The 17,307-nt window shown below is 45.4% G+C and overlaps 1 protein-coding gene across 1 annotated transcript; it reads left to right on the top strand.

Annotated features, from left to right (window-relative positions):
- The first annotated feature begins 2,195 nt into the window (after positions 1-2,195).
- On the top strand, positions 2,196-14,917 carry has2 (hyaluronan synthase 2). The gene is made up of 4 exons (XM_003965924.3): positions 2,196-2,819; positions 9,079-9,705; positions 11,474-11,575; positions 11,660-14,917. The coding sequence occupies exons 2-4, from the start codon at positions 9,079-9,081 to the stop codon at positions 12,587-12,589; spliced, it is 1,659 nt and encodes a 552-aa protein (XP_003965973.1). The 5' UTR covers positions 2,196-2,819; the 3' UTR covers positions 12,590-14,917.
- Positions 14,918-17,307: the final 2,390 nt, after the last annotated feature.

Here is a 17,307-nt window from a genome sequence, read left to right as displayed (position 1 = left end):
AGGCCGGCTTGGCGTCCACATGCTGTCGCAAATTTGGAGCATTTAGGAGAAAAGAGATCAAGAGATAATCTTGTAAAAAAAACATTAGCATGTATGCTTGTTTTAAGGTAGCATCCACGACAAACAATGCTAAAAATGAGGCCAGTTGAGGGTTGGAGCAGAAAGCCTGGAGATGTTTAAAGACTCTCCTTCACCCCTCAGCTGTCAGCCTAGTTCTGCATCTTCAGCCAGCCTTCTCTGATCCCCCGTCTTCAGGTCCAACTTCACCACCAACCACTGTCTAGACTCTGGGGGTCATAGGTTTCCCGGGTTTCCCTCTTCGTGCTGGGGGCCTGATTCTGTTCTAATAAAATCATCCTTTCAGTGTTTCATGGTAGCGGTCTGGGAGGACTGTCTGAAGAAGACTGTTCTTGAGAGTTTTAGATGTTGCTAATCACAGTAATTAGACTTTTTCCCTAGTCCAGAATGTCAACGTCAAACGAACGTCAGACGGCCTGACGTTTATCATGAACTTGCCCCCGTCGACCCAAACAGCGTGTTCCCTGATTAGTTGCTGTTCTTTCCTGCATGTGTGATTGTGTGTATTTCTACATGTGTAACATCTCTATCATCTATGCACGTGGGGAAGGTGCTCCTTTCCCGTGCGTTTCTTTTTGAACTCGTGCTGATTGACTGCTTATCTTGAAATAACATCACTTTCTGGTAATGAGAAAAAGAATCAGGATCTAACGGTGTTGACAAAGTCAGAGCCTGCAGGGTGACCTTTGCCCGCCTCTTTAAAATGATCAGATTCCTCGTGTTCAAACTTTCCCATGATGCCAGGCTCTCCTGAGCTGCATTAACTCTACGCCTTCATCCAGGAAGCCTTTGACTGTGCACGTGATTGTGCGTTTCCCTCTTTAAATAAATACCAGGCTGAATGAGCATTTTACAACAGTTAAAAGGCAGAGGGTCGAGGTCTAATTTGGCCCCAAACACTGGACAATGGCCTCTGTGACAATGATGCGGTTCTCTGAGTGGTACCGATAGGTTCACCGGAGCTTGGGAACTGCGTGTTTTTACAACAGCCTGTGTAAACAACATAGTTCTAAAGGGGGTTTGTGCCACAGGTTCCATTTCCTTGTTTAATACGCGCTCACGCTAAGGAAATAAGGACTTATTTTATTAAGATTAACACAAAAGCTGCAGTTCACATTAGTTTAGATCACTGGAATAAACCCAAAGAGTAGATTCAAAGTTATCATCTCCTCAAGTAATTATTCTCAGTTACAACCTTCATAATCCAACGTTTTAGGATGACCTGTGGCAGAAGCTAACGCTCTTTATATGGACATGGATGTTAGCCACACCGGCTTCCCAGAAACCCAAGAAACACGCTCTTTGACAACATAATCTGCAAAATCTTTGAATATTTTCCTGCCCCACAAAAATGCAACTGGTCCCTTAGGTTGAGATTAGCGGAATGATTCAAAATGAATCAACATTTCTCTTCCTAGAAGAGTTCCGGACGGCTGTGCATCACGCTTTGACTCATCCGCGGAAGGAGGCAACAGGAGTCCTGATTCTGCTTGAATATTCCCTCCTGATTACCTTCCGGAGGAGCTACTGTACTCCATCAGCCCCCCCTCCACACACAGCCTCTCCGTTCTGCGACGCACAGCACTACCTGCTGGCCAGAGTTGGGAACTGCACCCTTCTGAATCAATGAAATGACTGAAATTCCATAACATCCAGCAACCACGTGCATATGTGCGCGGCTAATACAGATGTTTGGACCCAGCCTTCCCTGTCAGAACGTCTCGGTTAATAATGTAATGTAATTATGCGCGTCACTGTCATATAACATTAGCTGACAGCTCTAATGATTCATTTCAGATTCTGTGAAAACATTTCGACTTGGAAGCTATCACCCTGCGCAGGGATGCGATCGAGACGAGATTTGTAGCTCTTGAGCCTGCTCTTAATTTCAGACGAGCACGCACACACACACACACACACACGCACACACGCACACGCACACACACACACACACACACTTTCTCGCTCTCTCTCTGCCTCTTTCTCTCTCTCCCTCAGGAGTTTGATGGAGTTTGGATGAGTCACCCCCTCCCCTCCTTTCCGTCGCTCCTCCTCATGTCCCCCAAACCATCCCCTCTTATTAAAACAACACGCCAATATGTTGCCCGGTAAAAGGGGTTTGGGAGCCGCAGCAGCCGTAAAGGAGGCTCCACGCACACTCGTCTGGAAGGCATTAGGTTTTTGGCCACTTCTCTGCTCTGTGCAACCTGGATGCTTGAGAGAACTAATGCTTCTGCCCACACGCCCCTCAAGACAGCAAATTCTGAAGATCAGTCATGATCAGATTTTTATTTTTATTGCTGGCAACTTTTGAGGTTGTAACGACTGACGGTGCCACAGCTGATGGCTTTTTTTGGTAACTAAATTTCAGTTAAGCCGCCCAAAGTAAATGAGGAGAATATTTATCTTTTTTTCCAACACATCTTAATTTATTCTTTTTGTATAAGAATGCCAGCAGCGCTGACTGACACGGTCTAGTTCCGAGCTTCTAATAACTAATAAACTGAATTGAGGATTTTTTTTTTTTCATCGTCCAGCAAACAGAGGAACCTGCGCCGGTCTGATTTCATTTTCCTAATGACGATCGACTCCAGCGGATTCATGAAACACATCACTACAAAAGCATCCCCAGAAGCTGCTTTCTCGACACTCTTTCCCCCTGTGGAGCAGCTCCAGAGCCGCCGGAGCTGACCGCATCCTTTCCCAAGGACGAACGAGAGGAGGGCAACAGCTGCTTCAAGGTAGGCGGTCGGTGACCATTTGGTCCGGCGAGCGCGCAGCCGGCTGACAGGCAGCAATAAATGCAACCTTCGACCTGATTAAATTAACTCCTAACTTTGATACGCTGCTGCTCGCAGTCATTCTCTGCACGAATAATTAATTGCTATATCATTCACGCCATTTCTGAGGAAAAGGGTTGAAGTTTGTCTCTTTACACACTTTAACCAGCGGTGCGTAAAGCGCGCAGATCCATGAGAGGCAGCCGGATGGTGGAGGGCAACAAATCTGAGCGCAGGTTTAGAAGTTTTGCGACATCCATCTACTGTAAAAAACTACTGGCTCACGAGAATAAGCCCATCTGATGACGTCGCTCGTCCCGACGTCATCAGCTGGGCTTCGGGGGCCAATGGGGGCGCTGCCTTTGGACACGTTAGAATCGCCTCGTGGTGGAAGCGCGTAATTTGATTCCATTACTGGGATGAAGAGATTGCGTGGACGGTTTCCACGCAGATAGCTACGCTGTCACACAGGCCGCGCACATGCAAACGGCTGTGTTGAAATGCTCTGGTAATCCGCCCTGTCAGTTTTTGGCTGGCTCCAACCCACGCTAAACATTTGCAGATTTGTGAGTTTGGACATGCAGTGATTGCTGCCATTCCTCCATAAAAGTACAAACCAAAGGGAGAAAAAAAAAAGAAAATCATTGCAAAAGTTGCAAAGAATGCTGTAATGCTGCCTCAAAGTGTCCGTGCCAACCTGAGTTTAAACACTCGTGTGCATATTTCATTAGTTTTACCATAAAAGAACAGAAAAGTGATTCTTTCTGCTGCTTTCGTTTGGTGACCCAGTGGTCTAGTTTACTGCAGACTCAGTGCTGCAGGATGTTCCTCCACTCAGTGAGTTTACTGCATAACAGAGGAAGGGCATTCCAGACTGGTCTCCATTAGGGCTCGCAACCGTCACGTGCCGCCGCTGCTCCCAGCATGAGCTCCTCAGCTTCTGAGCCTCCAGGCTGACACGGTGCAACCATTTAATCTTGGAGAGCGTTTTTCTGTCCGCCTGCATTTGGTAACTTGCAACGATCTGCTGCTTTCAGCCAGGAAAAATGGAAACTTGGATGTCAGTGAAGTCTTCACTTAGCTTCCAGCCACCTCTTAATGATGAGAACGTCTCACAGAGGTAGCGGGCAGAGCCATTTATGTGCGTCTGTCACTGAGGTTGGCTCTGGGTTTGGTCTCAGTTTATCTTTCAGCTGTTTTTGACAGAGATAAAACAGAGTGGCAACTATTTTAGAAAGCTGTAATCAGATAGGAGAACGTGCCGGACAGATGGGTGACAAGGTCAAGCCTTCACAATGACAACAACATCAACAACAACAGTTACAGTATCTCGGTGTCTTGAGAAACGTGATCCTGAGAAGCATTTGAAGGGAAGACGAAGGTCCGCGCAGCTGCAGTACCAGACAGGAGCAGAGCCGGCCACGGTGGCTCCAGTCCAGTGCCTCTGCTGGCAGACGCAGCTAAACCCACCACCCCTCCGCCCCTTTCCTCTTCACACTCCCTTCCGACCCACTTCTCTCCTCTCACTGATATTCCCCACCTGATTCTAAGAGTCCATAGATCAGAGAGCGGAGGATAGAGTGAAGGAACCCCGCCCCCCCTGTCCCGCTACATTGTCGGTTCCAGTCGTGTAGCAGCGCGTGGAACGGTGGGTGGCGCCTTTCCCGTGACCTCTCGGTGTGTTTAGAGCACATTTTTTGTCCTAGGCGAGCGAGCCCACAGCATGAATTTAAATACAGACATGAAACATGTGCGCAGGACAGATGCTTCGTATCTGTTCTTCAAACGTCTGATGTTTCTAGTCGACACAGAAATAGTGGTTGGGGGAAGTTGGCAGTCGGTTCTGCAGCCTTCTGGAATCATCTTCGGTTTCAATGCTTTTAAGATGCATCCTACACATGCGTTTGCTGCATGTGCATTTCCCACCCAAGGGTGCACGTCTCCTTTTTCGCATGTCTGCTTTTCATTTCTCATACCTTTGAGACCTGAGGTGAACATGACTTCAGCACATCTGGTTTTACATGAACGTCTCATCGGTGACCTGTAGCTCAGTATTGATCCCGTTCGGCACGGTTATCTCTTGTGTGCTGCTCTTCCTGTTCTATTCACCACTTGTTCTTCTGAGCAGCATAACGGGTTGATGTGGGAGAGAGTTTCTGTGACTGATGTAGTGCTTTCTGAATTTAATGGCCACTGCTTGTGCAGCGTGCACAGACTATGCAATGTTCACATGTGCCTTGTTTTATTTTAATAGCCCAACACAATACTGTCCTGCGAGTTGTGTGGAGGAATATCTGCAGCAGACACACATACTTGCATGTTGCATGCTGGCAAAGCTCCAACATGTTTAGCGCTCCCACATGGCTAGCATTAACGCGCAAAATCAGGACGTCACCAAAATAAAAACAACATGACAGCTACAGTGTCTGGTACCGCACTAGCTAACCGCCTTTACAGCAACAAAACCCTCGCGTGAGACCACACCTCCTGTCAGGGGAAAACACTGACGCTTTCTGCCGGGCATGGCGATGGCACAAAAACTTTTAACATCAAGAGGTTTTTGTTTAACAAAAAAAAAGCTCTTGGGTCTTGGATGTTCGGCGCGTTCGAGGTGTAAATTGTGACGTTTGATTTGCTTCAGTTCCACGACTGAAACTGTCCAGATGTGCAGCGTAATTAGAGGTCTTTTAGCCATCATGCTAAGTTTGACTGTGAGAAAAAAGGCACCTCAGCATGGTTACTTGACCCCAATGACCTTTTACAAATCCGAGGCCTCCACTCAGCACACTTTGGATAAAAAACACTCTCAGTGGGATTCGTTCCACGTTCCACTTTCATTGCTGGACCTCAGAAATGTAAAAATGCTAACACGCAGCCACCCTATAGAGTTAACAGAATGCTGCTAAATCATTTGCGAGATAAAAGCTGCTTCATTATAATCGGCAATTTGTGTAACTGCACCTCAGGTCTTTTATTGCTTCAGTGGATTTAGGGAAATGGAAGCACATGATTGAATATTAAATTGAACTTTTCAACTGTCTTTGCAGCTGGTGTTGGGGAAAAAAAGCATCGTAACATACTTAAGTCATTTAAAACACAACTAAGTCTTATTTTGTGGTGTTTTCTGCATCAGAATTACAAGCAGTCTGTTTTCCCCAGAGCGTCTGATTGTCCCGGTCTGGCCCGTCCATTAGTCTTCTGTTCACAGCTGCTTGTTCCTGGTCAGGGTCAGTGAGTTGCTGGATCTTATCACAGGAGACATCCGGTGAGAGGCGGGAATACAACCGGGACAGAGTACCAGTCCATCACAGCCACACACGGACTGCAGAGAGGCTCCAGACGGCATAATGAGCTTGTCTTTTGACAGGCGGATGCGGAGACCCCACATTTAGAGGTCCTGGCCGTGCCTCCTCTGGTGTGGTCTGAAATCATCACTTCTCCTTCTGCCTCTGACAGGATGTTAGCATTGTTCATAGCAAACCTGCATTCGAGCACCTTTGTCTGAGCAATTTGGTGACCCAATCACATCCCCACGCCACCCATCACCGCTGTAATGTGACGGGGTTAAAGTTTGTCTTTAACAGCTTATTTTATCTCTGCATTTATTCCAGTTCATCACAGCATCCCTGAGATGCAGCATGCGGGAATTTCACTCAAGAGACTCCTCCTGATGTCATAGGGAGCCCGATAACGCAATGAGGTCACTGCAGGGTTTCTCTCTGTCCCACACCCATATGCGCAGACACACACACAGCAGACACACACACACACACACAAAGTAAACCGAATGGCGGGTGATAGTGGTGGGGCTCCATCGCATTTCCCAAGAAAATAAACAGAAAACTCGGCCGATAACATCTGCACGTTGCAATGACGCCACCAGCTTGCTCTTGTGATGACATACTATCCACATACCTGCTTCTCCAAGGGACACACACCAGCTTGTGCGTCATAGGTCGTCTTCGTTATCTCGAGCGTGATGAGTCCTAGTAATTAATTCTGGGTCCGTCGTGCTCGATCTCGCTCCCACCCATGACACCACGTCTGAGCTGTATCTTTTAGCACTTAATTCCCAACGATGACAGCGTCTGACACGGCCCAGACGGCCCAGAAGGAGAAAGCGAAGGGCTCTTCATGTCTGCAGACCTGCTGTCTGGGGTTGTATTTTAAAAACAAAGAATTAAACCAATAAAGGTACTTAAGTCCAGACTCAAACAAGCTAAGCAAATACAGCAGAGGCTCTGAGCGTTCCTCTGCAGGGTAGGAACGGTAAAGCCCACATGGGTATCGGCGGTGTCAGCCCGCACTGTGGCCTGTTGTGGAGGTGCATTCAAAGATTTATGACAACTTCCTGTCCTGATTGCGAGGCGGGTCTCCGCAGCAAACATACACAGAGCTTCAACTATTCCGATGGCACCGTTGTGGTGGAACACCTCCTTTTCTCCTTTGTGGCAGAAAAATTTGCTCTACACTGCCTTATATAGCTGTGAGACGTGCACGTTGATACATACAAATGGGTGGAATGTGAAACTCTTGGCCCAATAAAAATGTGCGTTTTTACAGACTCGATCCCTCTTCCTCCCTCTCATTCTCATAATGAGCTTTTATATGCTGCATATGAGCGTCTGTGCGCTGGTGTATCGGGGGTCTTGTAAATGGGCGGCTGACGTTAAAAGCTTCGACACGTGCCAGAAGAGGTTTGCTGCACTGGTCCGCAAGCCTCAAATGAATGAGACCTTCAGCCAGAGTCAAGGGGCGTCTTGTTCGGAGCGCTGCCCGTGACCCCTGGCTCACCGCGTCAACGCTCGCCTGTCCTCCAGAAGCCGTCGTATCTCCGTCCTCTGATTTGACCCGCTTTTCCCCTTCTGCTGTCTGTTGCACCTCTTTCTCTTTAATCCCCCCTCTCTGCATCACCACCTCCCTCCCACCATTTGTCATGCATTTAGGTGTGGCGTGAAAAACACTTGCCAGATGACAAACACTGCTGGACTCTGTCTGCGCCATTTGCTCGTCTTTTGGCAAAAGTTCGGCCCCGAATGGACTCGCTGAGCCTGAACGTACACGTTAAAAGTGTGTCAACAGGCGGCAGCCCCCTGACTCAGTGCCCTGAGGGGTGCCCTTTGACCTCCCGTATGCCACGCTCCCTCTGCCATAATTCCTTGACTTTATTTAATTCAGTAAATTGTTTTCTTGTCGTATTTTGCATGGGGTGTAACCGGGGGGAAGAGGCACACGTGCAGCTTTAGAGAATCTGAGAAGCTCTTGTATTCCTCTTCCCACGGAGATGCAAACAGATGACATCACAGGGTGGTCCGCTCCGCGTTGAGCCGAGCTGAGCCACGCTGAGTGGGTCCCTGATGGTCTGCCAAACAGATGGCGGTAGCAAAGTAATGAGGACTGGATCTTTAGTGAAAGTTTTTTCTCCCCCCCCTTGTTTTATAAAAGAGTGCCACTCACAGTTTAAGCTCAAAAGCACGGGCCGTGTTTTCATATAGAAATGCCTCCGTCAGAGGCCCAGATATTGGATACACGCCTGATTATATTTTTTAAAATCCTTTGCAATCGAGAGAAAAATACAAGTCCCCCCTGCACAGGTATTAAGAGGGCTTGGATGGCCGGTATAAGCAGCATTTGTTGGTTAATTAGGTCAAGAAATCTTGTAACGTGCGCCCACCCACACTAATGGAGGGCTGGAACAATCGGCTTCTCAGATCTGTCTGACATTTAGACAGATTTTGGGGAGGGGGAGAGAGTAGCAGGGGGGGGACAGGAAGACGGAAAAAAAGTGGGGTGAGAAACTTTACTGCCGTCTCTACCTCGGCTTGATGTAATTAGGCATGATTGTCGAACAGCCCCAAACTCGTGAATAAGCACTTTGATGCTTTTGTGCTGCCGTTTTTGAGGTTTTCTTTCAGCCCCTCTAAGGATTTCATAGACTTGCAGATTCTTTGGTATTGTCCCCTGTCAACGTGGAGCTGGAGGGCAATTTGTTGCAATGCATTTGTGGGAAAATGTGCAACTTTGTACTTGAAGTAAACATCCAAATGTTCCCGGAACCCAAAATCACAGTCAACCAAAACATTTAGAATCACTATAAATAGTTGCTTTATGATGACTCCTTGTGTCATTCCTACATTTGATATACAACCTCCTGCAGCATTTTGATGCATTTATAGCTATGATGTGTACTTGAATTGTTTTATGCTTATTCTCCCCATAGATGAGGTATCAGAGGATTCTCACCTACCTGAGGATATTTGGGACCACTATGTTTGGCATCTCTCTCCTGGTGGGCATCTCCACCGCCTACATCATGGGCTACCAGTTCTTCACCACCGCTGGCCATCACCTCTCCTTCGGCCTTTATGGCGCCATCCTGGTCATCCATCTCCTCATCCAGAGCCTCTTTGCACTCCTAGAACACAGAAACATGCGGCGGTCTTTAGAGACCCCGATCAAACTGAACAAATCCCTGGCGCTGTGCATCGCGGCGTATCAGGAGGACCCAAACTACCTGAGGAAGTGCCTGGTGTCAGTAAAGAGGCTGACGTACCCGGGCATCAAGGTCATCATGGTGATCGATGGCAACACGGAGGACGACAACTACATGATGGATATCTTTAAAGAGGTGATGGGGCGCGACAAAGTAGCGTCGTACGTGTGGCGGAGCAACTTTCACCACCGCGCCCCCGAGGAGACGGATGAGAGCTACGCCGAGAGCATCCAGCACATCTACAAGCTGGTGCTGAACAACAAGTGTATGTGCATCATGCAGAAGTGGGGAGGCAAGAGGGAGGTCATGTACACACCCTTTAAGGCACTGGGGAAGAGCGTGGACTACGTGCAGGTCAGTCAAAACCTTAGTTCAGCACTTTAAGACCACTTTAAATCCAAACGCAGAATCACAGTTGAGCCGTCAGAGAGGTTCAGGTCATTTGGACAGACAGGAACTGGCAAACATTTCTCCATGGCTACCACAAAGGTTGCTCGACAAACACTGGCAGCTGTGGCTAACTAAATACCCAGTCCATGTCTTAAATACAATATATGTGGAAAAAACACGTGCAATATTAAAAAAAAGGTCATTTTCTGCACAGATTTTAATGCATCTTTTACCCTACCCTGTAACTGCAGCACTAAATAAAACGGTAACATGACAGGCATCAAACGCAGGCAGTAAAACTGTGAAAATGGAGAGAATTATTAAAGCCAGAAGTGGGACTAATTACTGAGCTCAGCCAGATTTCCCATCGCCACTAGTCTGAATGCAAACTGGAATAAAAGAAAGACATGAAAAGAGGCAGCGTTGGATAATGGCTAATATATTCAGTGCTATACACCCGCGTGAACACACATAGTAAGACACTGCTGACAAGGATTTGAGTGAAGATAGAGGGGAAAGGGAAGAGAAAAAGAGACGGAGATGGCCAAAGTGGGGTGGGCAGTGGGGGTTCTGCCAAGCCAAACATGGGGTCCACAAAGAGCCTTTTGTGTTTCTTTGAGATGGACGGTGGCTGTATGCAGTTTGGAAGCGTAGCGTGAAGACGGGCGGCAGTAGCTGATGTCTAATTGTAAAAACAGATCTGTTTCACAGAGCTGAGCGTTACATCATCGACATGCGTTCAAGATCCAGCACACTGAAAGGCTGCCTGACTCTGGCTCCGCTCTGAATGTGTCCCTATGTGAAAAATACTTAAATTGTATCTTTAGACAAGCCAGCTTCTGAGGGGCTTTGGCTGGCTCCTACGCCCCAATAATGCTAACATTGTGTGGTGGTTTATCTTGCAGTATAAATGGGAACACAGAGACACCTGTTTTTACCCTGCAGTCAGGAAATGTTGCTTGAAAAAAAGGTCAACCCAAAATCATAATTCTTTCCTGCAAGTGCAAATGATCTCATGCGGAAGAATAATGGACCGTGCACACAGATGATCTCTGCAGTTGGAGACTTATTCTGCCTTCTTCAGTATTTCAGCTTTTAAAGACCTTTTTTTTGTTAGGGTTACAGACTTGTATTGAGCATGCTAATCAATAAAGTACCGGTACCTCATTCCTTACGTGGCATATCAAACCATCAGCAGGCGTCAGCAGGTGGAATGAAAGAACGAACTCTGTCAGCACTCCAGGACCTCCACTGTGTGGGGGAAGCAGCAACTGTGATGCATATTTTCACCATTAACAGATGTGCTTTGATCTGTTTCTATTTCTATTGTTTCTTTGAGATCCTGCTGATTCGAAACCTGCTCTTTTGATAAGGGACTGTCCACTAAATTGAATGCTTATGTATTCTTAAATAGTTGAAACATTCTCTTTCATTCAAGCTCTTTGTATTTACTGCCAAAAACTACTTCAAAACAAGATGAAAGACGGTAAAGGTGCTGAAGTGATTACACCACAGGTGATCCGTGACACAAACTTGGAAATATACTCTAAAATCGATTTAATCCATAAGTGCTACATTCTGTTTTCCAGTTGTGCCTGATGTTGTGGCCTTATTCTAGACTAAGGCCACCATCTATGCGATGGTTCCTCGCCTCAACCCCCCCCCATACCAAATTTCTAAACTTTTGTTCACACGTTCTGGACTATTAATAATATTTGATGCTTTTACTCAGGTGTGTGACTCTGACACCATGTTGGACCCGGCATCTTCAGTGGAGATGGTGAAGGTTCTGGAAGAAGACCACATGGTCGGGGGTGTTGGTGGAGATGTTCAGGTTAGTTTCAATTCAAACACGATGTCACCCAACTGCTCATCATGGATGCTTCATTAGGCGCTTCTTCTTGCTCGTGCTCTGCAGATCTTAAACAAATACGAGTCGTGGATCTCCTTCCTGAGCAGCGTCCGCTACTGGATGGCCTTCAACATAGAACGGGCCTGCCAGTCCTACTTTGGCTGTGTGCAGTGCATCAGTGGGCCGCTGGGAATGTACCGGAACTCTCTCCTGAATGAGTTCCTCGAAGACTGGTATAATCAGACATTTATGGGATCCCACTGTAGTTTTGGGGACGACCGCCATCTCACAAACAGAGTCCTCAGTCTTGGGTACGCAACTAAGTACACGGCACGATCCAAGTGCCTCACCGAGACGCCGATCACGTACCTGCGCTGGCTCAACCAACAGACTCGGTGGAGTAAGTCATACTTCAGAGAGTGGCTCTACAACTCCATGTGGTTCCACAAACACCATCTGTGGATGACTTATGAGGCCGTGATCACTGGCTTCTTCCCATTTTTCCTCATTGCTACTGCAATCCAACTCTTCTACCAAGGAAGGCTCTGGAATATTTTGTTGTTTCTACTCATTGTGCAGGCGGTTGCACTGATCAAGTCGTCATTTGCCAGCTGCCTCAGAGGTAACATAGTCATGATATTCATGTCCTTTTACTCAGTACTGTACATGTCAAGCCTGTTGCCGGCCAAAATGTTTGCAATAGCAACCATCAACAAGTCTGGATGGGGAACATCTGGGAGAAAAACAATTGTGGTGAACTTCATCGGTCTGATTCCTATCTCAGTTTGGTTCACCATCCTCTTTTTTGGGATTATCTACACAATAGTCCAGCAGACTAGAAAACCCTTTCCCGAAACAGAAAAGATCGTTCTTATCGTGGGGGCAGTTGTCTATGCCAGTTACTGGGTCATCCTGTTGACGTTGTACACAGTGCTCATCAACAAGTGTGGAAAGAGAAAGAAGGAATCACACTATGACATGGTGCTGGACGTGTAACTCAGGCTGCGGTCATCACATACCACTGAAGTCATTTTTGGTCGTTTTCACTCTCAGAATGTCGTTGAGATGCTCTGGAGGGAGAATGGTTCAACTTAAACAGCTAGCTAGTTGGCTAAGGTAGATTACTTTTTATATTCATGTAAAGGTCAACTACTGTAAGCTAATAATCCAAAAAGAAATGTGCATTTGGTAGCAAAAGTGCAATTACATCTATGCAGTCAGAGCTACCTCTTCTCCCTATCTTTTTCACTGGGTGTCAGCATTTGAGCCGAGTATAAAACCTCCATCCATCGGCATTTAACTTGTCAAGGAAGCCCATTTTCCCTCCAGGGCATCATGGTGTCTGCAGAAACTTACCACTGCCACAGCCAAAGAAAACCATCTCTGCATTGCCCAGATTTCAAATGAAATCACGCCTGCCCCACCATCTCAGCTGTTGACGGCTTTAGATCCTTTCAAATGACATTACAGGAAAAAACAATTAAATCCATCACTGACACGAGAACCTGCGTCAAGGTCAGTGTTCAGATGTTGGGGGTTGGAGGGTAAAGGTTCTTGGGGCAATGCACTGATGTAATGACGATGTCCACAGCCACAGTATTGCTTTACCAAGAGTGAAATGCCACGAAATGGACTTTAAAATGGAAAGCTGCTCTCTTTCTTTTGCTGCATGCGCGTCTAATGGGAGGGATCCGAAAAGTTTGAAGACTTCTTTGTCTGGGAAACACACTTGCTTTTAGCATAAAAATATCTTCTGTTAATCCTGCAGATGGACATTTTAGTGCTATTTCTGTTGAAAATGAAAATACGTTTAGTAACAAATACTACAGATGCATCATATCCAAATGTTTCGGTCTCTCCCATACGACATGGATGCATTATTTTTTTCTTTCAATGTTTACAAAGTGAAGAATCTCAAACTGATCACTGATTGGTCCGTTTAGCTCCACCGGAACAGGTGACCAGGTGAACATGTGACCAGAAGAGAGCCGGTGTATCATTGCTGCTGTGATATTTTATTCTGACAGACAATGCCTTTTTTAAAAAAAAGTGTGTGTTTCATAAACGATGCGAATGTTGTTTCCTCCAAGATGAATGATAATCCCTCGGCAGACATGGCTGGGTGTGTTCTGATCCGAAGACCTGCGCCTCCATGCGCCTTTGCTCTCCGCCTCTCTTCACATACTGTAGTGAGGGCACTGCAGCAACAGCTCTCAGCTCCCCTGCACAGGCTCAAACAGCCTGCAGCGGGAGGCATAAATGTGAGAACAGACTTTAGTGTATAAAAGTACTATCTGATAACAGGAATGTGAAAAAAAAAGTGTTCTTATTGGAAAGGAGAAGCATTTTGCGATAGAACGAGTTCTGTGTTTGTTATAGATGACCGGGAAGAGACATGAGTTTAATTCTTATGCACTTTTATGTCTCTCCTGTTGTCCGGCATGATGCTTGACCTGATCAAGATGAAATACCTCAGTGGTTCCCTTTGAATTGCAACGAGGCGTCAGGATTCTGGTTACAGACTGATGCATTTGTAAGGCCTCTGTTAATTTATCATGTTATCTCTGATTATAAAAGTGTTCTTTTTATATGCAGTTCCATATTCAGTCAAAGCTGGAGCTCCCTGCCTTGTTGTCCTTTTGCTGTAGCCGTTTACTTATTGTCTACTTTGTATTTCAGTGCATTTTATATATAGACATTTTTATTCTATTTTTGCTTACAGTTACCAAAGATTCTTTATTTTCACTAAAGGTTTTTTTTAATAAGAAAAATGGGAAAATGTCTTTGTTGTGCTTAAACTGTTCTGACAACGACTTTTGTATCTGACCAAACAATGTGAAAATATGAGCTAGGTTTTTTTTAATTATTATTTGCAATAACAACAATAAAAATGCAATTTGTAGAGGTAAGTTATTGATTTCAAGAGATGAACCTGTGTTTTTATACTTTGAGCAGAGATGAGGAACCAGCATATTTATATTCAGTCTGTGCTTAGTAACATGTCGTCCGGAGTGTCGTCCGGTATTTAAAATCCCACGTGTACGTTTACGCTACAAAATCAACCAACACAGTGTCCATATGTTCCCAGAATTGCTAAATCACGGATTACTTTGCAGCACCGATGTGTAGTCGGACTTCCTAGTTTCAGTTTTTCAAACATTTAAAAACAATTTGCACAAGAAAAAAATGGAATCATCTGCATACGTTGAAGCTTTGATCCTTTGATGCCACCAATAGTTGTACCATGAGTTTGTTTTCATGTCAAAAACAGTGTTATTATAAAGCACTTTTGTCTTTGTGCCAAATAAAAAACAATTGTTTTCATTTGCTGGTGTTGTCTTTGGGTCATTTGATCAGAACGTTACTTTGCCGTGGAACCCGCGTGAGATATCCCACCATCCTTCCCGTGGCCTCCCGATCTGAGGGACAGTTGTCGGGCACAAGTGTTGCAACCTAGCTCAGGCAGCATCAGGAACCAGAGAGGACAATTTGTGCTAATGTTGAACTCTTGTTAAACTCTGGCATTAAATCTTTGATAACGATCTGAATTACACTGTCAGAAATCTGTCAGTGTCCCTCATATGGCCCTGTTATTGAAAACAGACTCCTGCAGTTAGCATTCTGCAACTGGTCAAACACCCAAAAAATGTCCTGGTTTTCATTTGTGTCGATTATTGCATGGATTAGTAGGTCTGGAGACAAGCTCTATATGCCAATATAAACAGCAACCTGCCGGTAAGCAGCCTTGCTGCTGCGGTTTCACTTTTGTGCTCTGGAGCTCCAGGTTTTTTAAAAAAATATTGACAACAATGAGTCACACTGTTGCACTGGAAACATACACACAATCCATCCAATGCAAAACAAAAGGGACAAATTATAATTAGAACATTCTATTCAAATTTTATCAGGCTACGAAGTATATTGGTTGCATTATCTATCGCACAACCCAAGAGCAACAAATACACATAAGACCGGAAAAAAGGAAGTGTGGGGGTTTTGGACAAGAAGCAGATTTTTTTGGTGGGGAAGTCTTTGCCAGTAAGTACTTTTTGACCATTCAGAAAGACCAGCTGGACCACACTGCAAGGACAGGAAATAGGTGCAGGATGGGAGCCAACATAGCCCAAAGAGAACTCAAGACTGCTTATTTAAACGTTTCATTTTACATCTGAGTCACCTGTGCCCACCAGCAGAAAATTCTCCCAAATGTGCTGCCACCAGCACGCTGTCCCTCACTGGTGTGTCCCAAATGGCACCCAGCAGATGACTATAATCCAGTAGTTACATTCATGTTAAGTTGCACTTGGAAGCACCATCAGGAGCTGCAGGAGCAGTTGCTTTGCATATGTGGCGGCAGGGCGGGGGCTCAAAGCGGTTCTTGGTACACATGAACAATGCTTTACTATACTGTGCAATAGTAAACCTTTACAGCTATTGTAATGTTTACAGGAAAATCTTAGAGGGCTATCTTGTGTTCAAGAAGCAGGCTTGTCTTGCAATAAAGTGGATGTTTTGTTGAGTGTTTACAGGCACTTTAAGGCAGAGAAAATCTCAAGAGCCCTGCATTAAATTCATTGTTTCCATAATTACAGCCTAAATATGGAGAAACACCCCAACTGTAGCTACCAGAGGAGACTCAAATGTTTCAATATTGATAAGAACATAATTCACATTAAGGTGAAAGAAAATTTAATGGAATCAATGTGCCATTATTGTAGAATGTTTTTATATCATACTATTAAATTAACACTACAAACTTTAAAGTCTAAATCTGTGACACAATAATATGCTTCATTAGGACAGACTCCGCTCCAAAGCCTTCATATTTGCCCATCTTGGCTGAGTTAAAGATCTAAAGTTTACGACTCCCTTGTGGTCAAACTCTGCATAATGGGTGTTTTATTAGTTGGATCACAAGCCCCGGACAGTTGCAATGTTGCATCTGAAGGATTTAATAGGTACTTTTTGCAATAACCATGTGATCTAGTCAAACTCTGAGGCTTTACAGGCGACGCTAAAGTGTGCGACTCTTGTGCAAATCAGTCCATGGCACAGAAACGAGCCTGGAAGAAAAATCTGCTAGTTAGGATGCAAATTCGTGAGGTCATTTTTCTTCCAGGACAAAATATTAAACAAAAACACTGTCTGCTCTTGGCTTGTAGCAGCATTTTTTTTCATATAATTGTTCCATTGCATCTGTGTGCTTCTTTGTTCCACTACAATAACGGCATCAGCTTTAGATTACTGGCATACGTGGTCCTCTGTAACAACCTAGTAACTCAGAGACTGCCAGTGCACGAACAAACCTGTAAAACACAAGGTCCAATTAAGATTTGCGATGAAATAATTGAGTAAATTTGTCTGCACAGCGTGTTTTCGGTATGTTTGCATTGCTTAGGAAAGGAACACAGAGGTCAACAACATGTAGGCTAAATCCTGCACTGAACACGAGTAACGGAGCCTTTAAATGAAGAAAGGTGCCGATAGATGAAAAATGTGCCGCGGCGTCCAGCGCCGTGCGTGTGCGCGCTCTCGTCTGACGGAAAAGCCAAAAGCCACGGCACAAATTCTCTGATGTTGAATCTGTACAGACAGATCTCTCATGAGTCTACTGGATGGCTTAAATTAAGATCAGGGTCGGTTTCTCCATCAGAGCTGGGCCACATGTTTGCAAGGGAATGAAGGGACCGAACCCTGGCCAGCAACTGATCCTT

Source organism: Takifugu rubripes, chromosome 7, assembly GCF_901000725.2.
Source record: "Takifugu rubripes chromosome 7, fTakRub1.2, whole genome shotgun sequence".
NCBI lineage: Eukaryota > Metazoa > Chordata > Actinopteri > Tetraodontiformes > Tetraodontidae > Takifugu > Takifugu rubripes.
This window is presented reverse-complemented; position numbering and strand designations above follow the sequence as displayed.